The following is an 11,686-nucleotide window of genomic DNA, read 5'->3' as shown; positions in this document are numbered from 1 at the left end:
TTATTTTACACATAAAAAAATCGCAAGTTTTTTAACAATTTCGCTGAAAAAAAAACTATAAAATTGATTTTTTTTTTGTTTTTTTTTTCAAAACCAATTTCACCGAATTTGTTAAAAAAGTTGCAAATTTTTTATATATAAAGTCAAAAAAAAATTTGTGATCTCCAAGTATTTTTTATTCATTTTTAGGATTTTTAGTGGTTTTTTGTTTTCCGTAGAACCTACACCTATATATATATATATATATATATATATATATATATATATATATATATATATACTAGACGTCTACCCGCGCAAAGCGGCGGGGCATGTGAGTTCTTTCGGTGATATGTTTCCATTACAAAATTGTTATGTTAAAAAAAAGTACATGTTGAAGACAATATAATCAAACTATGGTGTTATTTGTTACATCATGCATCAAATAACCAATAAAAAGCAACCAGTCAAGACGACACAAAATATTAATCGTGCAATACTTCTTTATACACCACATTTGCTGTATAAACCCCATCACCTTTTGAATTTTCGTTAGGCTTTACTAATACTTTTGTATTGCAACGTGAAACCCCTCTGGACAATGCAACATAAAGTTGTCCATGTGAGAATACTGGTTCTGGAAGATAGATACCTACATATGGAATTGTTTGTCCCTGAGCTTTATTGATTGTCATTGCAAAGCACAATCGAATAGGAAACTGTTTCCTCTTTAGCTTGAATGGGAACATATCATCATCAGATGGACATAAAGGAATCTTAGGCAAAAATATCCTTGTTCCTGCATGTTGACCAACAGCTATTTCTGCATCAATAACATTTTGCTGAAAGCTTCTACATATCAATCGGGTGCCATTACACAACCCATTTGCTGGGTCAATATTCCGTAACAGTATTATCGGACATCCAACTTTTAATCGAAGGTAATGCGGAGGTAAACCACTAACACTGATCGAGTTTAAGAATTCCAACGGATAGAAGCCATTTTTATCATCTATGGCTTCATCGACACTATAGTAAATTCTCTCTTCTCCTTGAAATCGATCGATCATGTAATCGTTAATCGCATCGACACTATCATTTTTTGTAGATAATATTGCCCGCGATATGATATAATCTGATTCAGACCTATTAAATTCCAATGAGGGAAACACTGCATCAATCAAAGAATCTAATGATTTTTCTTTATCAGTGTATGGAATGACCATATCATCAGGGATGCAAATAAAACTTCCGTCCACTGTTTCTTCAACTCCATCACCAACCCGTAATAGAAAGTTTGAGAACCATGGATCAGTAAGTGCTCTCATATTTATTGTTAACCGCAACTTTATAATCGAAGACCAAAGAGGCGACATTCGTAGGCTAGAGTCTACAATTTGTGCTCGTGTCCCACGTCTTACGACTGGCAATACTTGTCTAAAATCGCCTCCCAGAACCATTATCTTTCCACCAAAAGGGAGTGCCACCCCAGTGATATCTTGCATTGTCCGATCAAACGCCTCCACCACCTGTCGCTTTGCCATCGATGCCTCATCCCATATGATTATTTTTGCAAGCCGAAGTAGTTGAGCGGTACCGCTTTGTTTTTGGATTCTACAGAATGAGTTATTATCTGGAGTTAGAGGAAGTTTGAAACGCGAGTGAGCTGTTCTCCCCCCAGGCATGTTATTAGCCGCAACACCCGATGAAGCTGTGGCGAGTGCAATATGACCAAGTTTGCGTATATTAGCAAGTAAAGCTTTGTACAGATATGTTTTTCCTGTTCCGCCAGGACCATCTATGAAGAACACTCCTGTACAATCAGTACACACATGCCTCATGATCTCATCATATGCATATTTTTGTTCAGGATTGAGAAACTCTTTGGCACGCAAATGGACATCTTCCACAATTATAGAGCATTCTTCTTGTACCTCTCGAAAAACTCCAGACTGAAAATTCAAATCGGTGTTTACAGTCGGGAGATCAAAGTTATCAAGCTTGTTACCCATAGATTGTAGGAATACGCTTATGTCTGTAAGGACCATATTTTGTACTCGATTGACATTGTCGTATTGTCTACTATAATCTTCGGAGAGAGAATTGTAGTGGGAATTCCATATCTTGCGAACATCTCCAGGATCACAAAAAACTAATATCGTTGCAAACAACCTTCTGAGAGCATTTGGAAACTGAAAGAAGGAGGCCTCTACAAGACACTGCGATAAACTATCATCTGTCTCTATTAACCCTCTTTCAAGAGCCGCTTTTCGAAATGTGGGATGTCTTACGTTATTGACTGTGTACAGATCTTCAAAACATGTAGGACCCCTAACATGACATAATAACACACGTAGATAGTATCGCTCACCTTCAGCAGGATTTGCAGAAACCAAACGACCAACTGCTCATGATACTTTTCGAGGATTCCATAGACGCGATTCTTTATTCCATGTGAAGTGTTTGGGAAAATCTTTGTATAAATATTCTCTTGCATTAACGTTATCTTTATTCATCTTGAAAAATGCAGTCAACATTGATCTCTTATCTTTCTCCCTCTCAACAACTGATTTCATTGCATCATCATCAGTGAACCTAACCAACTGTTGGTTTGGAAGATGCAATTGCAAAGTGATCACATTAGGGTGGATTTGATTAAGAGAAAAGCTAAAAATTCGCCATACTGCTTCTGGAGCGGAGACGTATCGTGCATCCTGAAAACGTTTTATCTCATTGATAACAACAGGTTGTGCATCTGGATCAATATGGATAACTTGCTTGTCATGACCCTTGTAAATATACTTAAAGATGTATTTCACTGATGTTATACTCGAGCAAACCTCAACATTTAGATGGCAGTTGAACATCATCAACAACTTTGGGTTATATGGGACAACCCATCTATTATCCATCATAATACCTTGTTTATTCACAGCAATTCCATTATCTCTCCTTCGATAAACCGGATATGTGTCCTTTCCTTGTGTTGTGGCTTCGTTGAATTGTCGAGGGTATCTAAAACGACAGGTTGGTGGATCGCCTTGCATACAAGAACATTTTTTGTTTAATGTACCACAAGGACCATGTATCATGTGTGATTTGACCAGATCGTGTAGTATAGGATACTTTGTCGGGTTTGGAATTTCGGCACACACATACTTGTCATAATGGTCTGTATTGGTGAGCTTCCATTCAGGTTTCATCATTAAGAGAAAATGAGCATGTGGTAAACCACGTTTCTGGAACTCTATTACATAAACATATGCACTCACCACACCAAGGACGTGCCTCTTCAAGAGTTGTTCCTTAAGGTCATGTAACTTAGCATGAAAAACTCTTGCAACCAGATCTGGTCTATCTTGTGCTGTTTGAAAATGAAGTAACTCATTTTGGATTTCAGGCCAATTCGGATTGCACGTTATTGTAAGGAATATATCAGGTTTCCCTCCATCTTGAACTAAAGCCATAGCATCGAGAAATCGTCGTCGCATGTCACGAGGACCTCCGATGAAACTTGCTGGCAAAACAACACGTTGCCCAATCATACTTGCTTGTACCTCACCGGCATTGACACAATCCACAACACCTTGGTATAACTCCGCTCTTATTGTAGATTGGTTTTTTCTACAAAATTCCAAACGCGAAGTCTCAATCTTGATGTAGATATCTACCACAAATTGTTGTAATAATCTCCCTCCTAACATAATTACGTTCAAGTTTGATCGAATCTGCAACTTGTAACAGTAGTACTCCCGCATAGTTACAGTTTTCCTACCCGTTCTTATATCAGTCTCTACATAATGATTAAATTGAATAAATTATATCAATTTTTACATTTGTAAAATTTAACAATATTAAAATTGTGGCTATGCGTACCTTCTAGATCTTCATCGAAGATTTGGTCGTCATTAACCATCTCTCTGAATGAAACCCCTTGCCTTAGTATGTTAGAATGCCATCCAGGCTCACCATTTGGAAAGAATAAAGGATAACACAATGGGTCATAACATCCCCAATAAGATTGAATTGTTTTTGGTTTGTCGGACCTTCCATATACTATAATACTTCTTTTATATGCGGTTATGTTGTCATTGCCTTCAATCCAAATACCAGCAACCTGTGAAATTATACAATAGAAAAAATATGATTAAAACTGGTACGTAATTTGCATAGTTATATTTAATACATGAAACATCTTTTTTCTCAAAAACATATGTACATAATTAATTTCAAACCTCGGATGTGGTTGGCCGGTTGTACACCCTTTGGTCTAGTTCTACTGATGCATTTAAAGTGACTCTGTAATTGTCGAGCGGTCCTAGATCAGCAAGGCTACGAAATATTGCAACGTATGGGTTTGTAGCAAGAACGCGAGTCAAAATTTCAACAATTGGTTTAGCAAGATTCTTCCATTCGAGTCTATTTGACATCTCAGCTTCAACATCGTAAAAATACAATTGTAAGAACTTAAGTTCATCCTTTTTCCTTGGAACTAACTGATCGATTCTATGGTATATCCCTCCATTCACACAAAAAGTGTATACCCCAGATGTCATATTGGCCATCGATTCATCCACTTCTACGCCCATTGATGCAAATGAATAGTTGGTGTTGTATGCACGTATATTCTTTCTAAACAATTTGCCTAATTTTGTTTCTGAGGTGAAAAGATTGTGTAATTCGTCAGGAATAGATGAGTCTGCCAACTTTGTCTTTCCACTCATGCAACAAAAGCCAGCAGATTCAAATTGTAGTCGTTTTGCCCCACAATATCTACATATATCATTGAACTTCACCACACGATGTTTTTTACGGATACCGGCGAAAACAAAACTATATGGATCATCCGAGATGCTACCATTTTGTACTGATGGAGTGACATTGCCATGGATACAACCTTGTGGATCTGTAGACATTTTATTCATTAGTTAAATGTAATATAAATAAAATTAAAATAATTACACATAATTATTAGCCAATATATATGATATTTTTCGGTAAAAATCAAATACTGACCTATTGATGTTGAAATTTGAGTTATCAATTCATCGCGTGGAGGTAGTATTACGTCAGGCTGACTTTGAATACCTACGTATAAACAAAAATTTCTCATTAAGAATGTAAATTATGAAAGATTATGGTTAAATGTAATGTTGTACTACTTAGATTGTAATATGATAACTTCAGACATAGTTACCTGGTTTTGTTATGGTTGGTTCCGTCTGACATTGATAAGGGTTTCTATTATAAATCAACTTTTTTTGACCAAAATCCATTACACATGTAGGAGATGCATTGGTAATATCCACCAGATTCCTATTTACTGTTGGCACATTTGACAAAAATGTTGCGTTTTGACTATTTCCTTCCCCATTAGCTATTCGTCTCATTTTGTTTTTCTCCTTTCGTCGTTCGTAACATGCCTTATTATATGCTTTTCGTTTTTCTGCAACATTTTTTTAAATGAAAAATGTATAACGATGATATACTAATAATGATTGTAAATATGTGACATACCTTTTGTATTTTCTGCATCAATTTGGATAACATTATTATGTTTATTTTCTTTACCGTCAAACCTCATTGCAAACTGTAAAACACACAAAAAAATGTATACTTTATTTTATACATAACAAATCAAAAAGTATGATTATTCAAATACGAAATTTATTACCATTTGTTTTTGTTATAATAGTTTAGATCAAAACCAGATTTTATTTATGTGTTTCTGGTAATGTGAATGGTCTATAAAGAGATGATGCTTGAGTTGCCGACATATATTGGTTTGATGATACTTCTTTTCTTAGGTGAAGCTAATTACTTTGAAACATGTTGCATCTAACTAAAAAAATACTATAAATAGTAGACTTTTTCATCATATAGTACTTGAATAAGAAATAATTTAAAGTTAAATACACATACCTGTTTGATTTTGATGAATCCGATAGAGCAGATGGTTTTTGTGAAGCCGATAGAATATATGTAGTTTATGCATGTACAAAGGAACACAAAGTGAGTGTGAATGGTGTATAATCGAGAAAGTAAAAAATCGTAAATAGTAAACATACGCAGTAGCAGACTGTAGAACCGATGAAGCCTTCTTATATGTTAAATTATAATTATAGAATATGTTTGCAATTGGCGCCTATGGTTCATCTACTACGCAAATCTCTCTCTCTCTCTCTCTCTATATATATATATATATATATATATATAGATATATAGATATATATATATATATATATATATATATATATATATATATATATATATATATATATATATATATATAGGTTAAAAGTTTGTTATGAAAGGATTAGATATAGTTCATACTTATGTGTATATTTATAATAAAATTTGAAAATTCGTAATCCATTTTGATTTACTTTTATCTTATTAGTTGAAAAGTATTCAAAATTATACCAGGAAACAAAATAAGATTTTTTGTTTTGAATTGGTTTTACATGTAATTCAATTTTAATTATTATTTTTGTAGATTCTTAAAAAAAAATAAATAGGAATTGCATGAAAAAACGTATAAAATTCTCGTACTTTTTCCTTGTTTTTTAATACAGGTCTAATAATTTAATCAGAGTTGGAAGTGGATACAGTTTGATGGACGAAAACCAGTTATCACTGAAAAAAGATGAAGTAGCATATAGCTTTAATTATGGGTATGAATTTTTTATTTTTATTTTAGTAACCTATTTGGTTTTTTAGCATTTATTTATTTTTTTAAAATTTTAGTATGAATATAGGTTAATCCAGTTGGAAGTGGATGCAGTTTCATGGGGATAAACACTTATTACTGAAAAACGATGAGGTAGTTGATCGAGAAAGGATAGAGGTGAATATCAATGGATGTGGATTCACATATGAAATCAATTGTGTTCGCATCTATGAAATCAGTTCACATATGACATCAATTGAGTTCGCATTTGGTTTTGTGGGTCAAAACAGTTCGCATAAGAAGTTCACGATTTGTTGTTTGAGGTTAATTGATTTTGATTTCGCAAGCTTGGAGTCGGAGATCTGGATTGTGTTCGCATCTATAGAATGCGAGGAGAATTTAATGGTGATATTCAGTTCGCATTTGGTGACACAAGTACGTGGTTGATGATTTTTGGTTGGTTCGCATTTGAAATCAGTGGGTTTCGCATTTGGGTTCGTATCTGGGTTTCTCAAACAACTGAAATGCGAATATGAGACAACTGATTAATTTCTCAGTTAATGCGATGAAATGCGAATGAACTCAAAGACGGATGGATGCAAGATGCGAAGAATTTGAATGAAAATGCGAAGTTTTTAATGTATAAATGCGAATTGGGGAAGAAAGCTAAGAGTTTCGCATTTGGCCCCTGATCTTTTCAAGAAATAATATAAGTGGTCCAACTTCGCAAAATGGGGTCATAAAAAGACAAAAGTGCAGAATTTTCATTTCGCATCCCTGTAGTCTTCGCAAAATGGAAAATTTTACCCAGTTCCACCTTATAAACCCTGCTATAAATCCCACTGCCATGAAGTATTTCCCTTATATATATATATATATATATATATATATATATATATATATATATATATATATATATATATATATATATATATATATATATAGTAGTAAGTCAAAAAGAAAATAAAAACACCACATTCACGAATGAAAAGTTAACAAATTAACAAAACCAATAATAAAACTTAAAACTGATAAAAGATATAATGTGGTAAAACCATATGTGTTAAAAGTTCCACAACTGAATTGAAAACACGGGAATTAAAAAAGTTTTCAAGAAAATCTTTTTCTAATACTCTCATCAATATCTAGCTCTAATCCTATCAGCTTCATACATTTGTGGTTCAACATCAAAGCCGGTTAAAACAGTAGAAACCAATAAATTACCTGCAAAAACATGAAACATGTGGCATAAAATTTAATAATATGTATTTACAATTTGGAATATGTTGATATTAATATAAATTATATACTGATCATATTTTTTAACTGACCCAAATTGTTGTGGACCAGCTTCATGCAAGAAACATAGAGTATGGATTTGTTGTATGTTGCAACAATAACCTTAATCATAAGATTTGCTGGTACGTTATACAACAATAACTTTGTTACGTTCCCCCTATTAAAAGGTAATGCTGTTTAAACTCTTATAATGAATGATAATAAATTTAATAAAAAAACTATGTTGTTTTAAGTGTTTTTTGAATACATATATACTTACGTCTCATCTTGGAGAATTAACTCAAATGATCGCAGCTGTCTGATTCGATTGCCCCATACTATTCTTCCAACCACATCTAAAAAACATATTTTCTTGTTAAATTTATAGTAGATGATATAAAAATGATTAAAAAAAAGATATAAATATACCAACAAGCCTTCTTTTATTTGTATGATCTTGTGCAACAGTTGTGACAGTAGACACAATTGGATAAAGTGGATATCCACTGGCAAAATCGCTTGCTAACCGAGTAAAAGTTGTGGCATGGTTTATCATTATCGCCTTATCACTGGTGCAGATTTTGTACTGTTGGTACATTGGATTGTCCAAATAGTATTCATCAACTTGGAAATGTTGCACAGAGAATACATTTCCTTTCAGATTCATGTTTCGATATCCGGGCACTAAATGGCGAGGTATGATTGCTAATATTTTTTCTCTCTGGTGTAAATAACAAAATGGTAATGGTATTATTTACAAAATTAAACTTTTAATAGAAGTTGAATATTTTAATTGGAAAAAAACCTTACCTGGCGATCTATCATCCACAAGAGCATCCTGTTGTTTTCCATGTCCTCCCAAACATACAATACTCTAACACTTGTAATGTTCCACCATTCATATATTTGCCCCAAAGCAGAAAATTCATTAACAGTAGTATGATAAATATCCATTTCAACTGAAAAACACTTCAGTTAATAATTGCTATACTTGATGGTTTTTCTAATACATATTGCTTGTACTATGAAATAAAGTAAAAGTTCAATACCTGTTTGATTCTGATATAGCATATAGAACAGATGGTTTTATGAAATCAATGGAACAAATGGTTTGATGGTAAAGTATGGAAGCGAGATTCGTAATCTTAAATGTGTATATATGTACAGATTACAAAACATGTTTGTTATTAATGGATGAGATAGATTTAATGTATATCATCAGTTTTTTTTTTTTAAATGACAATTTAAAAAATCCTAATCAGTTTGGATAGAATTTGAAGTGCTTATCTGATAAGCACTATGATAATTTCGAAGTTAGTGTTATCTTTTTCTAATTAATAATGATATAAACTGTAAAGATAATTTCGAAATTAATATGTTGACTAACATTGATCCTTAAAATTTGGGATATGAATGGTTTTGAGCGGGAAAATATTGACACCTGGGTAACCCTCTACAATAAATATCTATGTTTTCTTCTCTGAAATTCGATAATGACTTGATTCTTCCACCTGGGAAGAAGGTATGTTCACATATTTTTTGTTTTCTCTTTTGATTTAATTGTTACGTTGTAACTAATACTACTTTTGATATAGAAAAACGGCCATAATGTCGAACTCAAGTAGCATTGTAAATAAGCAGGAATGTGATCAAATCATCCTTCAACTTTGTATGCATGAGAAACATGAGAAAGAAAAGAAAAGGGAATGGGCATTGCTAAATTGGAATTGGGATGAGGTTATTGATATTCTAAGTTCTGAAGATGAAAAGCTGGATGATGAAGCTGTGGAAAAGTCTGACACATTAGATTCAACAAAACCAAAAACTTTGTCACCACCACTAAAGAGACCCCGTGTCAAAGTTCAAAGCCGAAACAGATGTTATAGGCTTCGTGATGAAGAAGATGGTGAATTTCCTGTTGATGTCGGGTAAGATCATTTGTACTTTGTTTTACAAACGATCATGAAAAACTGTTTTTTTTTTTTTATATTTCAAGGATCAAGAAACTTATGAATGACTTAAATTTTATTTTTTTGTCAGGAGTGGTTTGATTACTGTTGCAGCTGAAAACCAGCCATCTCAGGATGATGAAGATGCAGTTGTTAACACCTAAGTTTTTTTAGTAGATTTATTTGATGTTGGAATTTTTATGGTTGTCTTTTTTTTGGATTGTTTCAAATAAGTAACATGTTTTTATGGTGTTGTTTTTCCTTTGCTATTACATTATTATTTTCTGGGGTATAAATGCATGCCTTGTTTTTATGCCTTTTAAAAGGCAACCAATGTCACACATATGACATTTAATCAGAAAATCGATCATTCTTCAAATATGACATTTAATCAGAAAATCGATCTAAAAATGAGACATTTGGTGTTTATCGATTTTTCAGGGTCGACGGGTTGTATGAAAAGCGAAGGCTGAGTAATTGAAAATTAGAGGATAGATGGTTGCTACTAATTGCTTGTAACTGGTATTGGTTTCATATCGATGGATGTGGATTCGCATATGAAATCAATTGTGTTCGCATCTATGAAATCAGTTCGCATATGACATCAATTGAGTTCACATTTGGTTTTGTGGGTCAAAACAGTTCGCATAAGAAGTTCACGATTTGTTTGAGGTTAATTGATTTTGATTTCGCAAGCTTGGAGTCGGAGATCTGGATTGTGTTCGCATCTATAGAATGCGAGGAGAATTTAATGGTGATATTCCGTTCGCATTTGGTGACACAAGTACGTGGTTGATGATTTTTGGTTGGTTCGCATTTGAAATCAGTGGGTTTCGCATTTGGGTTCGTATCTGGGTTTCTCAAACAATTGAAATGCGAATATGAGACAACTGATTAATTTCTCAGTTAATGCGATGAAATGCGAATGAACTCAAAGACGGATGGATGCAAGATGCGAAGAATTTGAATGAAAATGCGAAGTTTTTAATGTATAAATGCGAATTGGGGAAGAAAGCTAAGAGTTTCGCATTTGGCCCCTGATCTTTTCAAGAAATAATATAAGTGGTCCAACTTCGCAAAATGGGGTCATAAAAAGACAAAAGTGCAGAATTTTCATTTCGCATCCCTGTAGTCTTCGCAAAATGGAAAATTTTACCTAGTTTCGCATTTGGGGTAAATTTTTTTGAGAAATTGGAATATTTTCAAACTTTTTTTCTTAAAAAAAACACATTGTCTTCGTCTAAGAGAGGGAGAAAAACGATTAGGGTTTATAAGGGAAATACTTCATGGCAGTGGGATTTATAGCAGGGTTTATAAGGTGGAGAGAACAAACACACGTCTGCTATGAGATATTTTAATCAGCTGCAAATGCAACATTTAAAGGATATTTGTTTAAGCGTATTAGGATGAAAAGGTTTTAAATTTTGAATGACCATGAAATTAGGATTTTGCTGAGAAATATAAGGAGTCAAAACAAATTTAAAATTTAATATTATTTTATTAATGGTTGTTTGTAATATTAGCTTAATCGTTTGTACGTCTTAAAAAAATAATATTATTATATTCATTCTATTTTTAGAAATAGTAAGATTTCTTTTATAAGATAGTAAAGATATATATAGATTTAGGTTGTATGAAAAAAAAAACCCTAAAAATTATATAGATGCATAACAAAAATACTTAGAGATCACAAAACTTTTTTTTTTTTTAATTTTTTTATGAAAAAATCGCATGTTTTAAAATAAGTTCGCTGATTTTTTTAGAATTTTTTTTATTTGTTTAAAAATTTGATTTTTTAATTTTCTTTTCA

At 32.8% G+C, this 11,686-nt stretch overlaps 2 protein-coding genes across 2 annotated transcripts; one reads left to right on the top strand and one right to left on the bottom strand.

The window, feature by feature from the left end:
* LOC145016284 (uncharacterized) lies at positions 1-5,656 on the bottom strand. The gene is made up of 9 exons (XM_078974655.1): positions 5,642-5,656; positions 5,497-5,569; positions 5,177-5,425; positions 4,996-5,067; positions 4,215-4,885; positions 3,856-4,096; positions 2,417-3,772; positions 700-2,290; positions 1-43 (listed from the first exon to the last, which is right to left on the bottom strand). The coding sequence occupies exons 1-9, from the start codon at positions 5,654-5,656 to the stop codon at positions 1-3; spliced, it is 4,311 nt and encodes a 1,436-aa protein (XP_078830781.1).
* Positions 5,657-9,526: 3,870 nt separating this feature from the next.
* Positions 9,527-10,160, top strand: LOC145018604 (uncharacterized). Its single transcript, XM_078976481.1, has 2 exons — positions 9,527-9,855; positions 9,968-10,160. The coding sequence occupies exons 1-2, from the start codon at positions 9,536-9,538 to the stop codon at positions 10,038-10,040; spliced, it is 393 nt and encodes a 130-aa protein (XP_078832607.1). The 5' UTR covers positions 9,527-9,535; the 3' UTR covers positions 10,041-10,160.
* Positions 10,161-11,686: the final 1,526 nt, after the last annotated feature.

The sequence above is a fragment of the Lactuca saligna genome, chromosome 9 (genome assembly GCF_052625555.1).
Source record: "Lactuca saligna cultivar CGN05327 chromosome 9, ASM5262555v1, whole genome shotgun sequence".
Lineage (NCBI taxonomy): Eukaryota > Viridiplantae > Streptophyta > Magnoliopsida > Asterales > Asteraceae > Lactuca > Lactuca saligna.
Note: the sequence above shows the minus strand (reverse complement) of the source record. Positions and strands in the feature narration are given on the sequence as shown.